The sequence below is a fragment of the Phyllobates terribilis genome, unplaced genomic scaffold (assembly GCF_046119375.1).
Source record: "Phyllobates terribilis strain yellow unplaced genomic scaffold, ASM4611937v1 Scaffold_4__5_contigs__length_816908805, whole genome shotgun sequence".
NCBI lineage: Eukaryota > Metazoa > Chordata > Amphibia > Anura > Dendrobatidae > Phyllobates > Phyllobates terribilis.
Window position 1 is genome coordinate 39,791,165 of NW_027362764.1, and position 24,139 is coordinate 39,815,303.

General features: G+C 45.1%; 1 protein-coding gene across 6 annotated transcripts in view; it reads left to right on the forward strand.

Annotated features, from left to right (window-relative positions):
* DGKB (diacylglycerol kinase beta) overlaps positions 1-24,139 on the forward strand; it is an 889,407-nt gene that overhangs the window by 185,442 nt on the left and 679,826 nt on the right. For all 6 annotated transcript variants that reach the window (XR_012320016.1, XM_073677272.1, XM_073677273.1 and 3 more), the window contains one exon: positions 20,960-21,036. Coding sequence is in view for 5 of the 6 variants with exons in the window: in XM_073677272.1 (XP_073533373.1) it covers positions 20,960-21,036 (77 nt within the window). In the remaining variant the exon portion in view is untranslated. The remainder of the gene's footprint in view (positions 1-20,959; positions 21,037-24,139) is intronic.

Here is a 24,139-nt window from a genome sequence, read left to right on the forward strand (position 1 = left end):
TCAGGCAGATCGCCCGGGAAAGTTTGTTGCTAAAACAAACTTCCCTGGTGATCTCTCTGATTGGCTGGTGTGACGCTGACATCATCGAGACCTGAGCCAATCACCGGGATCCCCGCCGCTGACAGGTATGTGGGGGGTCTCGATCGCCGACCACCGGCTGTCCCTATCTTTTAAATGCCGCGATCGCTATGGATCGCGGCATCTAGAAGATAGGAACAGGTTAACATCATGGGGACCTGATCCAATCAGGTCCCCATGATGCCACATGTCAGAGCTATCGCTCTGAACCGGTACCGCAGCGCTAGCAGGAGCCTGGGGGTCCTGAGCGCTGCGGGACCACCCACCGTTTTTAAACGTCGGCGCTGCACAGAGCCCAGGCAGCGCCGACGTTTATGTACAGTGGGCGGTTCTGAACCGGTTAACACCTTCACCCCAGGGCGATTTTCCATGTGTCGTTTTCGTTTTTTGCGCCTCTTCTTCTAGTAGCCATAACTTTTTTATTTTTCCAGCCATATGGCCGTGTGACAGCTTGTTTTTTGCCGGACGAGTTGTACTTTTGAATTACACTATTGCTTTTACCATATAGTGTACTGGAAAATGGGAAAAAAAATTTAAGTAACGTGAAATTGCAAAAAAAAGTGCAATTCCACAATTGTTTTTTGGATTCTTTATTTACCATGCTCATTATATGGTAAAACTGACCTGGTCATATGATTCTCCAGGTCAGTACGATTATGGAGATACTAACCATGTAAAGTTTTTTTTTCATTTAAGTGGTGAAAAAAAATGCTGAAATTCATCACAAAAAATATTTTGCTTTTGTCACCATTTTCCAAGACCTAAAGCATTTTCATTTTTCGGAATCTAGGGCCGGGTGAGGGCTTCTTTTTTGCGCCCTGAGCTGTTTTTATTGATACCATTTTGAGGTAGATACAATGTTTTGATCGCCTTTTATTGCATTTTATTGCAAAAAAACATAATTCTGGCTTTTTGATTTTTTTTTCTCATTACCACGTTTACCGATCGGATTAATTTATTTCATATTTTGATAGATCAGATATTTCTGAAACCATATATGTATTTCTTTTTTAATTGTTTTATTTTTTATTGGGCAAAAGGGGGAATTTGAACTCTGTTTTTTTGTATTTTTTAAAACTTTTTATTTTTGCTTTTTATTGCATTTAATAGTCCCCCTTAAGAGACTTGAAGCTGCGATGCCTGTGCTACACACAGCAGGGCTTCTGCACTGCTATGTATAGCAAAAATCACGATCTCCTATGAACGCCGGCCACAAGCTGACGTTCACAGGAGGATTATAATGACAGACACGGGGATATTCAGCAGATTCCCGCGCTGTCATGACAACACATCGGCGACCAGTGATCACGTGACTGGTGCGCCAATGGGCAGGATCAATGACGCGCTCCCTGTTTTAGTGAATTTACTTCTGCTTTCCGTGTAGGTTGCATTTATACTCTTGACCACTAGAGGCACTATTGCATTGGATTCAAGAAGAACATATCTCATTTATTTATTTATTTTTACTGTTTTTAATTAAAATTTATCATATTGGTCAAAAGTATAAAAATAGAGCTCTGCCGCCATTTATTGTGCTCTGTGCTTGCAATTGCCAAAATAGTAGTAATGAGATTGTTAGTAATCGGAAGCAGAGGCAGATTGTGCTGTAACTTGGTGAATGAATGTTGCAGCATAGAGCATAGTAAATATTCTCGATGCTGCCTGTATATGAATATTTATCAACGATGTTATCCCTCCATCCCCTGCAGCAATCCGGTATTGTCAGGGTCTTAGACACATTATAAATATATGATCTGTTTGTTCTCAGCGTTGGCAGCAGAAGTAAAGATTATTGAAGGTCATTTCAAGCTGTAAAATAACAGTTCATGTCCACAGAAAGCAGCAGCGTTTATATGGGTGCTTTGGAGCATTGTGCTGTACTGATTATAGGCATTTGCAGTGCTGGAATCCAAGGGATCACAAACTACGGCAAGACGAAAGACAACGTCGGTCATATCCAATCCTGGGTTATTGCTGGGTCTGCAGCATTAATGAGAGGGAGCTGATAACAGTCTGTTGATAATAGTTGCTTCTCGAAGAAAACAACAAGAATATTTTATAATCTCCTATAATGCCTTTAGCCCGTGTTCTCATGCAGCGTAAATACTGTGATCTTATTGGTGCATTTTTTAATTATAGATTTCTATGGTGTGACGATACAGCGTAAAATCTTCATTATGCCAGACATACTTTCTGATGGCAAGAGCAGCATACCTTTAATTTTATATTGACTCTTTAATCTGTGTTCTTCTTTAGTTGATTAACACAGACTATAATTTGTATAACCCTGAATGTTGTCTGCTCTTTGATTCTGAAACAGTGATGTGTATTTACAAGAGCCCCTGTGATACAAACTATGTAAATAGATTAGCTAGAACAATGAATGTTTGCTAGATATGCTAAAGGTAGGGTGTTGTAAGGTGTTTGACAGTCAATCTTGGGGGATGAGCTGTGGATACTCAAGCCCTGTGGAATAATATCATCCCTCATTTTTAACCTGTGGAGGTGTACTTAAAAAGGAGAAGATGTGCTTCTGTAGTGCTGGAGAGAGAATGAGACTTGGACAGAGAATCAAAGAACAGCAGAAAGACATTGGAAGGAGTATGAGAGACATCCTTCAGGAAAATAGATGGATTGCATGGCATCCAAAGAGACACAGATTTGTATTCTACATGATTCTAGTCTAAGGGTACCGACCCTGACTGGAAAGATTCAGATCTACTCCATTAACAATCAGAGAGACATGGATACATTTTGGGGAGTCCAGGAGAGGACGAAGAAGTCACCTGGCCCCATGGATATGTTGCTTTGGGGTTGCTAGGAGGGACCCACCGGTCGCCTAGAACCCATGGAAACATTTAGAGTTGACAGGACGGACCCATCGGTCACCTGGCCCCATGGATACTCTTGAAGAGGCCAGGGTGAGACCGTTGGGTCTCCTGGCCTTGTACTTTGATGGACTGATAGCTTCCTAAGCTTGCCGCTGCCTCCTTTCTGTGGGGGCTTACCAGAATCGGGGGGCCACTTGTTGAGGTAGTCGGTCCTGGAAGTCTCTAAAGTTGCAGCTGTTCTATCCCAGGTGGATGGAGAAGGAGCAGGGCAGCACAGTGGCTCAGTGGTTAGCACTGCAGCCTTGCAGCGCTGGGGTCCTGGGTTCAAATCCCACCAAGGACAACATCTGCAAGGAGTTTGTATGTTCTCCCCGTGTTTGCGTGGGTTTCCTGCAGGTTTTCCGGTTTCTTCCCACACTCCAAAGACATAATGATAGGGAATGTGAGCCCCAATGGGGACAGTGATGATAATGTATGTAAAGCACTGCGGAATATGTTAGCGCTATATAAACACAAATATTATTATTATTATAAGGTTGAGACTGTATAATATTGTACCATCTTGGGTATTTGCTGGGACTGTTCTATGTGTTTATTATCCGCTTTGTGGTTCAGTAAAGTATTGCTACGCTGTTTTACCCTCACCCTGTGTTGTCTGAGTAGCGTTACACCCATGGAAGATCCCGTGGATAGCCTGAAAAAAACACATGTAAAAAGGGAAGTGCAGAATCAAAGCTTTACTGTACAAAATAATACATTAAAAACAAAGCTTCAAATCGGCACAAAAATACATTGAATAAAGGAAAAAACACAAAACATATTTTAAATTGTAGCCTCATCTACACCTACAATAATGAGCTGCACTCACTATGTACATACATTACATTACTGATCATGAGTTACATCCTGCATCATACTCCAGAGCTGCACTCACTATTCTGCTGGTGCAGTCATTGTGTACATACATTACTGATCCTGAGTTACATCCTGTAGTATACTCCAGAGCTGCACTCACTATTCTGCTGGTGCAGTCACTGTGTACATACATTACATTACTGATCATGAGTTACATCCTGCATTATACTCCAGAGCTGCACTCACTATTCTGCTGGTGCAGTTGACTCGCCCCCTGGGCCGTGGGGCACTCGGATCCGGGCAATAAGGGGAACGATGGGAGTAGTAGTGGCAACCCGGTTCCGTGGCTCAGGGTGGTCAGGCCAGTGGTAGTCCGTTATGTACTGATGTTTATGTCCGACTACACCACCCGTGGATTGCGGTTATTAGGAACCGCCGCTGCATGCAGACCGCTGGGGCTGATGAGGTGTGCAGCTAGGGTAGTGTGACTCCCCACGGGAAGAGTGCGGCCCCAGGGCAGTATAGTGGATGGTGGGAGTGATGGTAGTGAGAGTCCCAGTGCTGATAGTGCTGGAGGAGCAAGGAGCACACAGACAACAGGTTGCAGTCCAGGGTCTTTACTGAACAGGTAAACTGACCCACAAACAGTCCCGGCTAGGAGGGGACCTGGATGTCTGAGAGCAACGGGGAAATTGGCCCTGGTCAGGGTGAGGGTGTAAGCCTACCGTGCTTTCTGCGCTCCTTCTGGCTATCTCCTCCTGATAGGATAACAGCCCACGTTTCCGAGCTTTCCGTGCTTTCTCGCCTGTATGGCCTGCGACGTGGGTTCCTTTCTGCTCCCAGCCTTGTACGGCTTCACTGGTCCCTTTGGTTGTGGCTGGGCCTCCAGACTTCTTAGGCCAAGGAATGTATAGTCCCTTGCAGACTGGTTCTCTGCTGGGGGATGTAGAATCCTTCCAGCCTCAGACACCAAAGTCTGGTAAAGCTAAGTCTTTCTCTGCCAAGACAGGCTCTCTTCGCCTCTTGTCTCTGGCTGGTGGCTCTCTCCTACTGCCACACTTCCTCTTAGGTGCAATCAACTTTCTGTCCCTGCTCCACTCTGGGACACGTCTCAAAGCTGAGACAGGCAATCCAGTTCTCTCTAACCCTGTCCCCAGTACCAGCTTTTATAGGGGCAGCCTGCTCCCCCTACTGGCCTGAGACAGGAGGCATTGCATGCTAATGTTCCCCTGACCAGAGAACCTCCCCCTTGCTCTCAGACACAGCTTTATTACACTTGTGGCATCCAGGTAGGGTGACACACAGTCACTATGTACATACATTACATTACTGATCCTGAGTTACCTCCTGTATTATACTCCAGAGCTGCACTCACTATTCTGCTGGTGCAGTCACTGTGTACATACATTACATTACTGATCCTGAGTTACATCCTATATTATACTCCAGAGCTGCACTCACTATTCTGCTGGTGCAGTCACTGTGTACATACATTACATTACTGATCCTGAGTTACATCCTGTAGTATACTCCAGAGCTGCACTCACTAATCTGCTGGGGCAGTCACTGTGTACATACATTACATGACTGATCATGAGTTACATCCTGCATTATACTCCAGAGCTGCACTCACTATCCTACAGGTGGAGTCACTGTGTATATACATTACATTACTGATCCTGAGTTACATCCTGCATTATACTCCAGAGCTGCACTCACTATTCTGCTGGTTCCGTCACTGTGTACATACATTACGTTACTGATCCTGAGTTACATCCTGTATTATACTCCAGAGCTGCACTCACTAATCTGCTGGTGCAGTCACTGTGTACCTACATTACATGACTGATCATGAGTTACATCCTGCATTATACTCCAGAGCTGCACTCACTATCCTCCTGGTGGAGTCACTGTGCATATACATTACATTACTGATCATTAATTACATCCTGCATTATACTCCAGAGCTGCACTCACTATTCTGCTGGTGCAGTCACTGTGTACATACATTACTAAACTGATCCTGAGTTACATCCTGTATTAAACTCCAGAGCTGCACTCACTCTTCTGCTGGTGCAGTCACTGTGTACATACATTACATTGCTGATCCTGAGTTACATCCTGTATTATACTCCAGAGCTGCACTCATTATTCTGCTGGTGCAGTCACTGTGTACATACATTACATGACTGATCATGAGTTACTGTAATGCACACGCCCGGACTGTCTGGCGTGTGCGTGTTTAGTGGTTCCACTGTGCCATGAACCGGAGAGTGCCTGGAGGGGCGTAACTAAGTATCTGCCCGATCCGACCAAGGTCGCACGACGGCATACGACGCCAGTGCACCAGGGAGGAACCGAGCAGAGGGACCAGGGTCTACTCCAGGTCAGACTCCGGACACGGCTGTTGACCCACACCGGGGAATACAGGAACAGGCAGGCTGGGTAGGGTCCAGTACAGACTGGGAGGCAAAATTCAGAGCCGCATATGCGGTCAACAAACAGAGTAAAGCGAAACCGCAGGTGCGGTAGACAAGGCCGAGCAGAGCAGAACCGCAGGTGCGGTAGACAAGGCAGAGCAAAGCGAAACCGCAGACCCGGTAGACAAGGCTGAGCAGAGCGAAACCACAGACGCGGTAGACAAGGCTGAGCAGAGCGAAACCGCAGACGCGGTAGACAAGGCTGAGCAGAGCGAAACCGCAGACGCGGTAGACAAGGCTGAGCAGAGCGAAACCGCAGACGCGGTAGACAAGGCTGAGCAGAGCGAAACCGCAGACGTGGTAGACAAGGCTGAGCAAAGCGAAACCGCAGATGCGGTGGACAGGGCTGAGCAAAGCGAAACCGCAGACGCGGTGGACAGGGCTGAGCAAAGCGAAACAGCAGACGCGGTGGACAGGGCTGAGCAAAGCGAAACCGCAGACACGTTGGACAGGGCTGAACAAAGCGAAACCGCAGACGCGGTGGACAGGGCTGAGCAAAGCGAAACCGCAGACGCGGTGGACAGGGCTGAGCAAAGAGAAACCGCAGACGCGGTGGACAGGGCTGAGCAAAGCGAAACCGCAGACTCGGTGGACAGGGCTGAGCAAAGCGAAACCGCAGACGCGGTGGACAGGGCTGAGCAAAGCGAAACCGCAGACGCGGTGGACAGGGCTGAACAAAGCGAAACAGCAGACGCGGTGGTCAGGGCTGAGCAAAGCGAAACCGCAGACGCGGTGGACAGGGCTGAGCAAAGCGAAACCACAGACGCGGTGGACATGGCTGAGCAAAGCGAAACCACAGACGCGGTGGACAGGGCTGAGCAAAGCGAAACCGCAGACGCCATGGACAGGGCTGAGCAAAGCGAAACCGCAGACGCGGTGGACAGGGCTGAGCAAAGCAAAACCGCAGACGCGGTGGACAGGGCTCTGTTCACACGGAACAGACTGGAAGGGAAAGGCAGAACCAGATACCCACAGGGTACTTGCAGTGAAGTAGCGAGTGGACCACAAACTCACAAACAGAAGTACAGTGACAACGAGCAGGAGTAGGTACGAGTTCAGACTCTGCAGAAAATGGAAAGGTACGGACAAAGAGAAAAAAACAGGAAACAGGCTAGAAGAGTATACAGACAAGAACAGACACAGTAGCAAGATACAGGAGCGGGTCTAGGTATGCAGCCCCTAGAAGGCGGGAGGAACAGGCTAGGAGCGTGTTCAGACAGGACTGGAAATACAGCCTCCAGGAAAGGCAGGCAAGCAAACACAGAAAGGGACCTGGCACATTCAGAGTGAAAGAGCACACTGAATGAAACACAATGCTCAGGCAGGGATTCATTGGAGCAGCTGAGTTAAATACCAGGTGACAGACAGCAATAGGCTGAGGACACACAAGGGGTGTGCCCGCAGCAGGTACAAGAAACAAGAAGTGATCGGGTGCCGCCCTTAAGCAGCAGAAACAGAGGCAAGCAGGTAGCATGGAGGGAAGCCAGGCTAGCAGACTGGACTGGAGATCAAGTGCACGCTCTTGCACAGTGGGAGATGGACCACTATGCAAGGATGTTGCCAGGTATGTTACAGTACCCCCCCCCTCTTACGCCCCCTCTTCTTCAGGCCTGCCAGAATGTTCCGCAGGGAATTCGAGGGCCAATCCTTCACTTCAAGGGGATCGCTTCCACTGTCCACAGGAAAAACTGGTCTCATCTGAGTAGTTAGGATGCTACCTCCTATCCAGCCATCCTCAGCAACAGACGAAACGGGTGGAGTACCAGGAACAGCACAAAAGGAAGTCTCTCTCCACTTATTATCAGGTAGCACCCCAGAGGGTTCAGGAGACAACTGGAAGTCCTCCGCCGGGTTGGAGGGGTGCAGAGACTCGGGGGTAACCTCTGCTTCAGGGTACATCTTGTCAAGCTCACAGGATGAAATGGGCAAGGTATCAGGTACAAGGTGTAGAAAAGTCACTGTCTCTTTGTTATCAGGTGGTACCCCGGAGGATTCAGGAAACAACTGGGGGTCCTCCGCTGGGTCAGAAGAGTGCAGAGACTTGGGGGTAACCTCTGCTTCGGAGTATACTAGGTCGAACTCGCTGGAAGAAGCGGGTGAGGTATCAGGTACCGAGTATAGGAGAGTCTCTGTCCATTCGCTATCAGGTAGCACCCCGAAGGGTTCAGGAGACAACTCGAGGTCCTTCGCCTGGTCGGAGGGGTGTAGAGACTCGGGGATAACCTCTGCTTCGGAGTACACTAGGTCGGACTCACTGAAAGAAGCGGGCGAGGTATCAGGTACCAAGTATAGGAGAGTCTCTGTCCATTCGCTATCAGGTAGCACCCCGAAGGGTTCAGGAGACAACTGGAGGTCCTCTGCCTGGTCGGAGGGGTGTAGAGACTCGGGGATAACCTCTGCTTCGGAGTACACTAGGTCGGACTCACTGGACGAAGCGGGCGAGGTATCAGGTACAGAGTATAGGGAAGACTCTGTCCATTCGCTACCAGGTAGCACCCCGAAGGGTTCTGGAGACAACAGGAGGTCCTCCACCTGGTCGGAGGGGTGTAGAGACTCGGGGTTAACTACCACTTTGAGGTACCCATTGTCAGGCTCACAGGACGGAGCGAACGAAGTATCGGGTACCGGGTGTAGGGAAGTCTCTCTCCATTTGTCATCAGGTGGTATCCCGGAGGATTCTAGGTGGGCAGAAGTCTCTTCGGGCAGGAGAACTGGTGCGCTACCCACGCATATTACCCGTTGGGGCTGCTTCGGGATACAGGGAAATGAAGCTTCAGCAGGGACTTCAAGGTTGGGATCAGGAGGTCTTTGGGAGGACAGACCCAGGCGTGACGGCTTGCCTCTACGCCTAGCACGTCTGGACTGCCTCTTGAGGTTGGGAGAAGTATTCCGGAGAGCTTAGTCATCCTGTGTGGATTCTGGATGGGCAGGAGTATCTTCGGGCAGGAGGACTAGTGCGCTACCCACACACATTACCCATCGGGGCTGCTCCGGGATATTGGGAAATGAAGCTTCAGCAGGAGCCTCCGGGTTAGGGTCATCGAAGACCATTAGAAAGGCCACCAGGAAGGCCTGAAGGTCCAGGAGGATAGGATCCTGTGTTTCCCATAGGGGGTTGATCCATTCCAAGGCATCACCCGCTAGGTTAGACATCATGAATCCCACCTTAACCCGATCGGTGGGAAAACAAAGAGGGTAGAACTTGAAGTGTAGCAAGCATTGCTCCACAAAAGCACGACTCTGTCTTGGATCCCCATAGTACCGTGGCGGATCCGCAGGAACGAGTGCAGAAAGATCCATCTGGATGTGTGTGTAATTCGCCTGGAACTCAGCTAAAGAAAAAAATATATATATATTTATTTTTGTTTTGTTTTTATTTATTTTTAATGCATGTATTCACTGAAAAACGTCTCAGAGAGCGAAGGCAGTGGGGCTCAACGGGAACCATGGCCTGAGCATGCTGTAATGCACACGCCCGGACTGACTGGCGTGGGCGTGTTTAGTGGTTCCACTGTGCCATGAACCGGAGAGTGCCTGGAGGGGCGTAACTAAGTATCTGCCCGATCCGACCAAGGTCGCACGACGGCATACGACGCCAGTGCACCAGGGAGGAACCGAGCAGAGGGACCAGGGTCTACTCCAGGTCAGACTCCGGACACGGCTGTTGACCCACACCGGGGAATACAGGAACAGGCAGGCTGGGTAGGGTCCAGTACAGACTGGGAGGCAAAATTCAGAGCCGCAGATGCGGTCAACAAACAGAGTAAAGCGAAACCGCAGGTGCGGTAGACAAGGCTGAGCAGAGCAGAACCGCAGGTGCGGTAGACAAGGCAGAGCAAAGCGAAACCGCAGACGCAGTAGACAAGGCTGAGCAGAGCGAAACCGCAGACGCGGTAGACAAGGCTGAGCAGAGCGAAACCACAGACGCGGTAGACAAGGCTGAGCAGAGCGAAACCGCAGACGCGGTGGACAGGACTGAGCAAAGCGAAACCGCAGACGCGGTGGACAGGGCTCTGTTCACACGGAACAGACTGGAAGGGAAAGGCAGAACCAGATACCCACAGGGTACTTGCAGTGAAGTAGCGAGTGGACCACAAACTCACAAACAGAAGTACAGTGACAAGGAACAGGAGTAGGTACGAGTTCAGACTCTGCAGAAAAAGGAAAGGTACGGACAAAGAGAAAAAAACAGAAAACAGGCTAGAAGAGTATACAGACAAGAACAGACACAGTAGCAAGATACAGGAGCGGGTCTAGGTATGCAGCCCCTAGGAGGAACAGGCTAGTAGCGTGTTCAGACAGGACTGGAAATACAGCCTCCAGGAAAGGCAGGCAAGCAAACACAGAAAGGGACCTGGCACATTCAGAGTGAAAGAGCACACTGAATGAAACACAATGCTCAGGCAGGGATTCATTGGAGCAGGTGAGTTAAATACCAGGTGACAGACAGCAATAGGCTGAGGACGCACAAGGGGTGTGCCCGCAGCAGGTACAAGAAACAGGAAGTGAACGGGCGCCGCCCTTAAGCAGCAGAAACAGAGGCAAGCAGACAGCATGGAGGGAAGCCAGGCTAGCAGACTGGACTGGAGATCAAGTGCGCTCTCTTGCACAGTGGGAGATGGACCACTATGCAAGGACGCCGCCAGGTATGTTACAGTTACATCCTGCATTATACTCCAGAGCTGCACTCACTATTCTGCTGGTGCAGTCACTGTGTACATACATTACATTACTGATCCTGAGTTACATCCTGTATTATACTCCAGAGCTGCACTCATTATTCTGCTGGCGGAGTCCCTGTGTACATACATTACATTACTGATCCTGTACTGATCCTGAGTTACATCCTGTATTATACTCCAGATCTGCACTCACTATTCTGCTGGTGGAGTCACTGTGTACATACATTACATTACTTATCCTGTACTGATCCTGAGTTACATCCTGTATTATCCTCCACAGCTGCACTCACTATTCTGCTGGTGGAGTCACTGTGTACATACATTACATTACTTATCCTGTACTGATCCTGAGTTAAATCCTGTATTATACTCCGGAGCTGCACTCACTATTCTGCTGGTGTAGTTACTGTGTACATACATTACATTACTTATCCTGTACTGATCCTGAGTAACATCCTGTATTATACTCCGGAGCTGCACTCACTATTCTGCTGGTGCAGTTACTGTGTACATACATTACATTACTGATCCTGTACTGATCCTGAGTTACATTATGTATTATATTCCAGAGCTGCACTCACTATTCTGCTGGTGCAGTCACTGTGTACATACATTACTGATCCTGATTTACATCCTGTATTATACTCCAGAGCTGCACTCACTATTCTGATGGTGGAGTCACTTTGTACATACATTACATTACTGATCCTGAGTTACATCCTGTATTATACTCCAGAGCTGCACTCACTATTCTGCTGGTGCAGTGACTGTGTACATACATTACATTACTGATCCTGTACTGATCCTGAGTTACATCCTGTTTTATACTCCAGAGCTGCACTCACTATTCTGCTGGTGCAGTCACTGTGTACATACATTATATTACTGATCCTGTACTGATCCTGAGTTACATCCTGCATTATACCCCAGAGCTGCACTCAGTATTCTTCTGGTGCAGTCACTATGTACATACATTACATTACTGATCCTGTACTGATCCTTAGTTACATCCTGTATTATCCTCCAGAGCTGCACTCACTATTCTGCTGGTGCAGTCACATTATATTACTGATCCTATACTGATCCTGAGTTACATTATCATATACTCCAGAGCTGCAATCAGAATTCTGCAGGTTGTCAACTGAAAAAGTTAACAAGTATGTTATCAGATACACCCTTAAAGTCCTGTAATGTAGGGAGGGGGCAGATCATTTTTTATTCATGAAATGACACTAATCACACTGGTAATGCTGGGTATTTGAGCCCATAACTATATACAGTTAAGTCCAGAAATATTTGGACAGTGACACAAGTTTTGACATTTACAGTGGGTACGGAAAGTATTCAGACCCCTTTATATTGTTCACTCTTTGTTTCATTGCTGCCATTTGTTACATTCTAAAAAGTTCATTTTTTTCTCATTAAAGTACACTCTGCACCCCATCTTGACTGAAAACCCCCCCAGAAATGTAGAAATTTTTGCACATTTATTAAAAAAGAAAACCTGAAATATCACATGGTCATAAGTATTCAGACCCTTTGCTCAGTATTGAGTAGAAGCCCCTTTTGAGCTAGTACAGCCATGAGTCTTCTTGGGAATGATGCAACAAGTTTTTCACACCTGGATTTGGGCATCCTCTGCCATTCTTCCTTGCAGATCCTCTCCAGTTCCGTCAGGTTGGATGGTGAACGTTGGTGGACAACCATTTTCAGGTCTCTCCAGAGATGCTCAATTGGGTTTAGGTCAGGGCTCTGGCTGGGCCAGTCAAGAATGGTCACAGAGTTGTTCTGAAGCCACTCCTTTGTTATTTTAGCTGTCTGCTTAGGGTCATTGTCTTGTTGGAAGGTGAACCTTCGGCCAAGTCTGAGGTCCAGAGCACTCTGGAAGAGGTTTTCATCCAGGATATCTCTGTACTTGGCCGCATTCATATTTCCTTCAATTGCAAACAGTCGTCCTGTCCCTGCAGCTGAAAAACACCCCCATAGCATGATGCTGCCTCCATCATGTTTCACTGTTGGGATTGTATTGGGCAGGTGATGAGCAGTGCCTGGTTTTCTCCACACATACCGCTTAGAATTATCACCAAAAAGTTCTATCTTCGTCTCATCAGACCAGAGAATCTTATTTCTCATAGTCTGGGAGTCCTTCATGTGTTTTTGAGCAAACTCTATGCGGGCTTTCACATGTCTTGCACTGAGGAGAGGCTTCCGTCGGGCCACTCTGCCATAAAGGCCCGACTGGTGGAGGGCTGCAGTGATAGTTGACTTTGTGGAACTTTCTCCCATCTCCCTACTGCATCTCTGGAGCTCAGCCACAGTGATCTTGGGGTTCTTCTTTACCTCTCTCACTAAACCAGGGGAGGAGTCCTGAGGAGATAATTTGCATATTCCCACTGCATTTTGGGGTAAGTGAAGAGTCTCCGTGAGCGCAAAGAACACTGGATTTTGGCTGTTGGAGCTGAAAAGAGGACATCGGTAAACCAGGGGAGGAGTCCTGAGGAGATAATTTGCATATTCCCACTGCATTTTGGGGTAAGTGAAGAGTCTCCGCGAGCTCAAAGAACACTGGATTTTGGCTGTTGGAGCTGAAAAGAGGACATCGGTAAACCAGGGGAGGAGTCCTGAGGAGATAATTTGCATATTCCCACTGCATTTTGGGGTAAGTGAAGAGTCTCCGCGAGCTCAAAGAACACTGGATTTCGGCTGTTGGAGCTGAAAAGAGGACATCGGTAAGCTTTTTTCACTGTTTTCAGAACATTAACAATAAGAACATGGAAGAGTCCAGGAGCCATTTGGTGAGCTGCATATCCTGCTACATGTTCACAGACTTGCCAGTGGAAAAGCCAAACTTCACATGCCAGAAATGCAAGCTTGTGTCCCTGTTGGAGGAAAAGTTGCGAAATCTAGAAGAGAGGTTAACTACCTTGAAAATCATTAAGGAAGGTGAAGAGTTCTTAGACAGAGCAGAATTATCTCTTCATGATTCAGAAAGAGAAGAAATTCGAACTGCACCTGAGGAAACAGAGGAATGGAAGCATGTGACCCAGAGAAGCAGGAGGATCGAGAGGCAGTCAGCACCCATACTGCTCAGGAACCAGTACCAGGCTCTCTCGCAGGAGAACCATGAAGAAATACAGCAAAATAAGACTTTGCCAGCAATGAATAACCTTGTAAGCCCTCAGAATCCTCCTGGATGGAGAAAGAAGAATGTTGTGAAGAAAAAACGGAGAGTGGTGGTCATGGGGGATTCCCTGTTAAGAGGAACAGAGGCCGCTATCTGCAGACCAGACATAACCTCAAGAGAAATGTGCTGTCTTCCAGGAGCAAAAATTAAAGATGTGTCTGACAGGATATCAAGACTCTTCAGACATACAGATCACTACCCATTCCTGCTAATACATGTGGGGACAAATGACACCGCAAGAAAGGACCTGGAAACCATCTGCAGTGACTTTGAAGACTTGGGCAAGAAAGTGAAAGAATTGGGAGCGCAGGTGGTCTTCTCATCCACCCTCCCAGTGGATGGCCATGGAACAATGAGGTGGAATAAGATTCTACAGGTGAACAACTGGCTACGTCGATGGTGCCGTCAACAAGGATTTGGATTTCTGGATCACGGAATGAATTACCTATACGATGGACTACTTGCTAGAGATGGAGTGCACCTTACGAAGACTGGAAAACATGTATTTGGAAATTGCCTTGCTGCACTCATCAGGAGAGCTTTAAACTAGAACAATGTGGGAAGGGAAGCAAAAGGCCAGAAAAAGCCATACAGCTGACAAATACTATTGAGATCTCTGCTACTGGAAGTGGAAAGGAAGAACAAAGACAAAACAATTTAAATAATAAAAATATGGGAGGAAGAGAAACCAATCACAAACTAAAATGTTTTTATACAAATGCACAAAGCATGGGCAACAAGCAAGGAGAATTAGAACTACTAACGCAGGAAAAGAAATATGATGTCATTGGAATCACTGAAACTTGGTGGGACGATACACATGATTGGAATAAAAGGCTAAAAGGATATAACTTATTTGCAAGAAACAGACTTGATAAACGAGGAGGAGGTGTCGCATTGTATGTTAGAAAAGCGTATATCTGCACAGAGATTGAAGCTTCAGAGACTGGGAGTTCTGTGGAAACTGTTTGGGTAAGAATACAAGGAGAGAACAACGGAAAGGACACCATTGTAGGCATTTACTACAGGCCACCTGGGCACGCTGAAGATATGGATGAACTCTTTATGTATCAAATGACCAAGTTCTCAAAAAAATATGATGTAGTGGTCATGGGAGATTTCAACTATCCAGACATTTGTTGGGAATCTCTCTCAAGTAAAACTAACAGGTCAAGCAAATTCTTATCCTCTCTTGCTGACAACTTTATCTTCCAAAAGGTAGGGGAGAAAACAAGGGGATCTGCTACTTTGGATCTAATCCTTATAAACAAGGAGGAAATGGTTGAGGAGGTAAAAGTGGCTGGGACCCTAGGAGGCAGCGATCATGCTATTATAGAATTTTGGATAACTAGATGAGGAAAACATGTGAAGACTCAAACTTCAAGGTTAGATTTTAGAAAGGCAGATTTTAAGAGACTCAGAAAGAGAATAGGAGGGATCCAATGGCTGGATGTCCTTAAGGACAAAAATGTCCAGGAAGGATGGGAAATTTTTAAAAATGAGATTCTCAAAGCACAATCGTTAACAATCCCGAAAAGTAGGAAGAATGGGAAGCATTTAAGGAAACCAGGATGGATGAACACAGAACTTAAACACATGCTAAAAAGAAAGAAAGAAATGTTTATTAAATGGAAAGAGGGAGGCATATCTAAAGAAGATTATAATGCAGTCTGCAGATCCTGCAGGGCATGTATCAGGTTAGCTAAAGCTGACAATGAATTAAGGCTTGCAAGAGATGTCAAAAGCAATAAAAAAGGATTTTGGGGGTATGTCAAAAGTAAAAGAAAAGTCAAAGATGCTATAGGATTTTTACAGGATGAAAATGGAGAAATGGTAAGAGAGGATGTTGAGAAGGCCAAACTTTTTAATTCCTATTTTGCATCTGTTTTCTCTCAGAAAGAAAATGTAACATCAACTGATCTTCACTGTCCTTTTAAAGGAATAGAAGAATCCAAGTTATCTGTAAACAGAAAGATTGTGAGGGAATATTTAGCTAACATAAATGAGTTCAAGTCTCCAGGTCCAGATGAATTACACCCCAGAGTACTGAAGGAGATCGTAGAAGAAATTTTAGAACCACTCTCCATAATCTTTGAAAATTCTTGGAGAACAGGAGAAGTCCCAGAAGACTGGAGAAGAGCAAATGTTGTTCCTATCTTCAAAAAGGGGAAGAAGGTGGACCCAGGGAACTATAGGCCGGTGAGTCTGACTTCTATACCAGGAAAGATCTTTGAACAAATTATTAAACAACATGTATGTAAGTACCTGGATAAGAATGAAGTGATTAACCAGAGTCAGCATGGGTTTATAACTAACAAGTCATGTCAGACTAACTTAATTTCCTTCTATGACAGAATCACTGACTGGGTGGATCAGGGAAATGCTGTAGATATAGTATATCTTGACTGCAGCAAAGCATTTGACAAAGTATCTCACACCATCCTTATTGAAAAAATGACCAAGTATGCAATGGACCAGGCAACTGTTAGGTGGATTCATAACTGGCTTAGTGATCGGACTCAAAGGGTGGTTGTAAATGGCTTCACATCCAGCTGGATGAATGTCTCAAGTGGGGTACCACAGGGCTCCGTCCTGGGACCTGTATTGTTCAACATCTTTATCAATGATTTAGATGAAGGAATTGAGGGTAAACTGATTAAATTTGCTGATGACACAAAGCTAGGAGGGATAGCTAATACTAGAGAAGAGAGAGAAAGGATTCAAAAAGACCTAAATAAACTGGAGCAGTGGGCAGCAACTAACAGAATGGTTTTTAACAGGGAAAAATGCAAAGTACTACATCTGGGCAATAAAAATGAAAAAAGCATATACAGAATGGGAGGAATAGAGCTAAGCAACAGTACATGTGAAAAAGACTTAGGTATACTAATAGATCATAGACTGAACATGAGTCAACAGTGTGATGCAGCAGCAAAAAAGGCAAATACAATTCTGGGATGTATTAACAGAAGCATACAGTCTAGATCACGTGAAGTCATTATTGGTCTTTACTCCTCTTTGGTCAGACCTCATCTGGAATACTGTGTACAGTTTTGGCCACCATATTTTAAAAAAGACATAGACAAACTGGAGCAAGTTCAGAGAAGAGCGACCAGAATGGTGACTGGTCTGCAAACCATGTCCTATGAGGAACGGTTGCAGGATTTGGGAATGTTTAGCTTGCAAAAAAGAAGACTGAGAGGAGACTTAATAGCTGTCTACAAATATGTCAAGGGCTGTCACATTGTAGAAGGATCATCTTTATTCTCATTTGCACAAGGAAAGACTAGAAGCAATGGGATGAAACTAAATGGGAGGAGACACAGATTAGATATTAGAAAAAACTTTTTGACAGTTAGGGTGATTAATGAGTGGAACAGGCTGCCACGAGAGGTGGTGAGTTCCCCTTCAATGGACGTCTTCAAACAGAGGCTGGACAGACATCTGTCTGAGATGATTTAGTGAATCCTGCTTTGAGCAGGGGGTTGGACCAGATGACCCAGGAGGTCCCTTCCAACTCTACCATTCTATGATTCTATGATTCTATGATTCTATGAAGGCTCTTCTCCCACGATTGCTCAGTTTGGCTGAACAGCCATGTCTAGGAAGACTTCTGGTGGTCCCAAACTTCTTCCATTTAAGGATTATGGAGGCCACTGTGCTCTTAGGAACCTTGAGTAATGCAGACATGCTTTTGTAACCTTGGCCAGATCTGTGCCTTGCCACAATTCTGTCTCTGAGCTCCTTGGGCAGTTCCTTTGAGCTCATGATTCTCATTTGGTCTGACATGCACTGTGAGCCGTGAGGTCTTATATAGACAGGTGTGTGCCTTTCCAAATCAAGTCCTATCAGTTTAATTAAACACAGCTGGACTCCATTGAAGGAGTAGAACCATCTCAAGGAGGATCACAAGGAAATGGACAGCATGTGACTTAAATATGAGTGTCTGAGCAAAGGGTCTGAATACTTATGACCATGTGATATTTCTGTTTTTCTTTTTTAATAAATTTGCAAAAATTTCTCCATTTCTGTTTTTTTTTCAGTCAAGATGGGGTGCAGAGTGGACTTTAATGAGAAAAAAAATGAACTTTTTAGAATTTACCAAATGGCTGCAATGAAACAAAGAGTGAAAATTTAAAGGGGTCTGAATACTTTCCGTACCCACTGTAGCTTTTTACCAAAACATGTTCAAGATCCAGTTATATAATGAATCTGGGCTTATAGTGCTGACTTTCAGCTTTAATATGAGGGATTTCACATCCTAATTGGAGGGTTGAGGAATTACGGCTCTTTAATATGCATCTGCCTCTTTTGCAAGGGACCAAAAGTAATTGGACAATTATCTCAAAAGCTCTTTAAAGGGCTGCATAGGGTTTGCTTTCAGTAATCCATCGTTTAAGCAGGTAAAAGGTCTGGAACTTATTCCTGGTGTGGCATTTGCATTTTCTAAGCTGTTGCTGTGAACCCACAACACGCGGTGAAAGTAGCTCTCAATGGAAGAAAAATAGACCATCAATGGGCTGAAAAAAAGAAAGAATCCATCAAAGAGATATCAGAAATATTAGGAGCGGCCAAATCAACAGTTTGGTAAATTCTGCAAAAAAAAGAGTGCACTGCTCGGGAACTCAAAAAGGCCTGAAAGTCCACAGAAGACAACAGTGGTGGATGATTTCAGAATCCTTTCCATGGTAAAAAAAAAAACCTCCACAACATCAACCCAAGTGAAGAACACTCTCTAAGAAGTCGGTGTCTGAGTATCTAAGTCTGCCATAAAGAGAAGACGTCGTGAGAGCAAATCCAGAGGGTTCATCACAAGGTGCAAATCATCAATCAGCCTGAAAATAGAAAGGCCAGATTAGACTTTGCCAAAAATCATCTAAAAACGCCGCCCAGGTCTGGAAAAGCAAAACTAAGATCAACCTGTACCAGAATGATGGGAAGAAGAAAGTCTGAAGAAGGCTTGGAACAGCTCCTGATCCTCGGTACATCCTCTATAACACATGGTGGAGGTGGTGTGATGGCGCGGGCATGCATGGCTTCCAATGGCAGCGAGTCACTAGTGTTTATTGATGATGTGACAGAAGACAGAAGCAGCCGGATGAATCTTGTGTACGGTGAGATATTTTCTGCTCAGATTCCACCAAATGCAGCAAGGATGATTGGACTGTGCTTCCCAGGACAGATGGACAATGACCGAAAACATCCTGCGAAAGCAAAGAAGTGGAATATTCTGCAATGGCCGAGTCATCACCAGATCTCAGCTCCACCGAGCCACATTTTACGCTAATTTCAGACAAAACTGAAGGGAGAAAGAGCCACAAAGAAGCAGAAACTGAAGTCACTCCAGTTAAGGCGGCAAAGGAAACTGATGCTGACGTCCATGGCCTCCAGACTTCAGGCCATCATTGCTGTGAAGCCTCAAACCAGAGGAAACTAGTGATGGTGACGTCCATAGCCCCAGACTTCAGGCTGTCATTGCTGCAAAGATTCACACCGGAGGAAACCAGCAATGGTGACGTCCATGGCCTCCAGACTTCAGGCCAGCATTGCTGTGAAGCCTCACACCAGAGGAAACTAGTGATGGTGACGTCCATAGCACCAGACTTCAGGCTGTCATTGCTGCAAAGCTTCACACCGGAGGAAACCAGCGATGGTGACATCCATGGCCTCCAGACTTCAGGCCAGCATTGCTGCAAAGCCTCACACCGGAGGAGACCAGTGATGGTGATGTCCATACTCTCAGACTTTTGGTCGACATTGCTGCAAAGCCTCACACCGGAGGAAACCAGCGATGGTGACGTCCATGGCCTCCAGACTTCAGGCCAGCATTGCTGTGAAGCCTCACACCAGAGGAAACTAGTGATGGTGACGTCCATAGCACCAGACTTCAGGCTGTCATTGCTGCAAAGCTTCACACCAGAGGAAACCAGCGATGGTGACGTCCATGGCCTCCAGACTTCAGGCCAGCATTGCTGCAAAGCCTCACCCAGGAGGAAATCAGCGATGGTGACGTCCATGGCCTCCAGACCTCAGGCCGTCACTGCTGCAAAGCCTCACACCAGAGGAGACCAGCGATGGTGACGTCCATGGCCTCCAGACTTCAGGCCAGCATTGCTGCAAAGCCTCACACTGGAGGAGACCAGTGATGGTGATGTCCATACTCCCAGACTTTTGGTCGTCATTGCTGCAAAGCCTCACACCGGAGGAAACCAGAGATAGGGACTTCCATGGCCTCCAGACTTCAGGCTTTCATTGCTGCAAAGGATTCTCTACAAAGCATTAAAAATGAACATTTTATTTATGGGAAACTTAATTTGTCCAATTACTTTTGAGCCCCTGAAATGAGATTTTGTAGAAAAATGGCTGCAATTCCTAAACGTTTTACAGGATATTTTTGCTCAACCATTTTAATTAAACCTGAAAGCCTCCACTTCAATTACATCTCAGTTGTTTCATGTTTGATCCAAAATAGTGGCCTGCAGAGCTGAAATAGCGAACATTCGGTCACTGCCCAAATATTTCTGAACCTGACTGTATAATGTGACAACAGTAAGGTTTTGAGGGAAGTTCTGTTTTTGAGGCAATTTTTATGACAATCCTTCCCAAGAAACTGATATGAACTTGGATTAAGTTGAGGTAGATGTTGTGGTTAGTGGGTGGGAAAGAAAGGTCTGCAGAGCAAACTCAGAATGTGACCCACAGCCTGAAGAGCCTTTCACCCTGAAGTGTGGAGGAGATAAGGAGATGGTTCTATCCAGCACCTGTCCCTATTCTTCTGCCCAGTGGGCAGGGACAATATCATCAGGTTCAATATTTTAATCCCTGGATATGTTTTTCCTTTTCTTTTAGATTCGACCAAGAAACTAAAGGACGTCTTGGAGGAGTTTCATGGTAATGGAGTACTGTCCAAATATAATCCGGAGGAGGTAATTCACTTATTTATCTGAATTGTAATTTTTCTATATATGTTTAAGGTTGAATTCACATTTACATTAAAGCAGCATGAAGACAGCAAAAATGTGGGAAACCTAGAGGTAAATGGGGTCCATCTGGGGTGGGTGGTATCCATTGTATACATATATATTCCGCCTCTGTCTCTTGGGTATATGACCAGTAAAGTCCATACCTCCTTGCGATGGTAAAAAGCAGAGGGTACAGTAGACCTCTGCCCTGTGACAATCCTATGATTGTATTCCAAAAAGTTAAACACATATTTATTTTTACTTAAGTATATTTATTTTGGAATTAAAATCATTTTTTACAATTGAGTTTCTTAAAAAATTTTGCACCATTCGACTTTTAAGATTTTTCGATTTTCTGAACACTGCTGGCTGCAGAATGAGTTAACTGAGAATCGATCAGAAAGCACCTTTTGAGGGTAGGTTCCCACAAAGCCTTAGAGATTCAGCTAGAAAACTCAGACTATTTACATGCATGTAATCTGTATACAATCTGTGTACAATCGGTGTCCAATCCATATACAATCTCTATTCAATCCATATACAATCTCTATACAATCTGTGTCCAATCCATATACAGTCTGTGTGCAATCTGTGTCCAATCCGTGTCCAATCCATATACAATCTGTGTGCAATCTGCGTACAATCCGTGTTCTATCGATATACAATCTGTATACAATTAATGTGCAATTTGTATACAATCTGAATACAATCATTGTGCAATCTGTATACAATCCATGTACAATCCTTATACAATTTTTTACAGCAGCAGATATTAATCATGTACAAGACCATTTACAGTTTCCTTTGTCCAATGTACGTACGCAATGTGTCCGTAAAACACTGATGTTATACTGTGTGTGACTTCCGATGTTTTGTGCAGCCAAAGAATTGAATTGCTGAGTCTCATCCAATTTCCGGAAGAAACTCGTGCATGCTGCATTTTTTTTCACAGATTTGGTCAACGAAAGAAATCGCGGCCTGATTTTTTACGGACTGAAAATACAGTCGTGTGAACGGGCCCTAATATGTCGTTTTTGAATCTCTTCTTCTGTCTAATAATTTTGTAGTTTGAACTGGTTTATGACCACAGACCACAAGGAGCGCTGAACTTTCATGTGGTCATAAATCAGCTGAGAGGAGCTCAGAAAATGTCACATAACAAATTTGCAAACTTTCTATCTGAAATGTGCAAACTTTCTATCAGAGCTCACTGATGAATTCTTAGTTAACTCATTGTGCAGCCCGTTATTGACAATGTAAAACAGCGGCAATAAAAGGCAATTTTTTTTAATGAAACTCTAGTGCAAAAATAAATTTTAGCCCCTAAAACTTGCATTTAAGTAAAAAAAAAAAATTGTCACATGCTTAAAGGGAGTTCTCCACAAAAGCAAAATACTGGCTTCAATGGTCATGTGCTAGCCTTGCAGTCAGCAGGATTAAGGCCAGTGATTGGCTGCTTCCGTCATGAAAGTGATGGACTTGACAACTCTTCCGGTATTGATGCCTTCCCCCCAAAATGCAGTTACAGGATGCCAAAGGGCAGTTTTGGTGACTTTATAGGCAACTGATGGTCTTACTTCTGCCATCTTTGTACTACTATTAAGCCTTGTCACAGGCAGCACTTCAAAGGAGAGCCTTGACCAGATAGTACACTGCACTACCGGAGTATTGTAAGGTATTGTGTCTACGATTAAGCAGATTCAAGTTCCCTATAGGGACTTTGAAAGAAAAAAAAACAGGGAAATACAAGATTAAAAAATTAAACCCTTTTAATATGTTTGGGCTTTTTATGTGATGAAAATGAATTAGTGTTTCCATATTATGAAGGAAATAAATAAGGAAAAAAAAAAACTAAGTTAAGACAGTTTTTGGACCCCCTTGTTATTATTCATCTGGTAAAAAAAAAAAAGCAAGAAAAAAGCAAAGCTATTTAGTCTCGTCATATCTGCGCTGCCCATGCTGTATCATGCCGTAAGAAGAAAAAAAAAATCCAAAAGGTTTTTTTTTTCAATATTTCACATCCACAAAAATAACGTTCATAAAGTGCTCAGAGCGCTGAATTTTACCCACAAAAATTACAGCTCTTCCCACAAAGCCAGTCTTCATACAGCCCCATTGTTAGAAAAAGATGAGACTAAGAATATGGCAGCAACAAAACTATTTTTTAAAACAGTTTTTTTATTTTTAAGTATTAAAGCATAAAAAGTTACATTTATTACCATAGACAAACTGACCTGTAGCATAAAGTTAAAGGAGTTTTCTAGTTTTGGAAAATCCTCGTCCCCGGCTTCAATTTGTTTTAAAAAAAAATATCTGCGCTTTACTCACACTCGCTGGGTCCAAAGCTGAGTCTCCATTGCTTCTCCCGGTGTCTCTATTTGTCGACATGACATGAGCGCTGCAGCCAATCACTAAGCTCGGCGGTTCTGCTCGTGTTGACGGCACAAGTTGCTCAGAACCGATGAGATGAGTTTTTGGCTAAACCACTGTCAACGTACTTTTGCCTTACTGCCAAGCTGCTTCCAAAATTATTGACTATTTTATTCTACGTCCCTATCCGGAAAACATGTCGTCCGCATACCTGCTGCGGCCACCCAGCTGGGAACTGGCACCCAGCGCTGCTCTTGGACAATGATTGGTATGATGCTTTAAAATGGCACTGACCGGCATTATGGCGGCTTCTGTCCCTCTTACCCATCGGGAAACACAAACTCCATATTATTCTGTTCTGCGTTTTCCCATGTAGATAGTAATATTCTTACTGAAGAGCTCGGTGTTGTGTGTTGTGGTGAACAGATGTATTTGCTATCTGGCAACAAATGAGCAGCGTTCTGCCAACCGGGAGACAGATACAATAAAAACAGTCACTCTGTCACTTTGCGTAAATCAGCCTTATGTTAACTCTATAAGTAATGCGTATAGTAGTACCAAACCTGACCTGCAGGCAGCGCTGGAGTAAGATGCACTAGTTTTGAATACAAGACGTGCTTTTCTTTAAATAGTTTGGCTTGTCTTTTGAGCGCCATGCTCAACAGCTAGTATTGAGCTGGTGCACATTTCGTTAGTA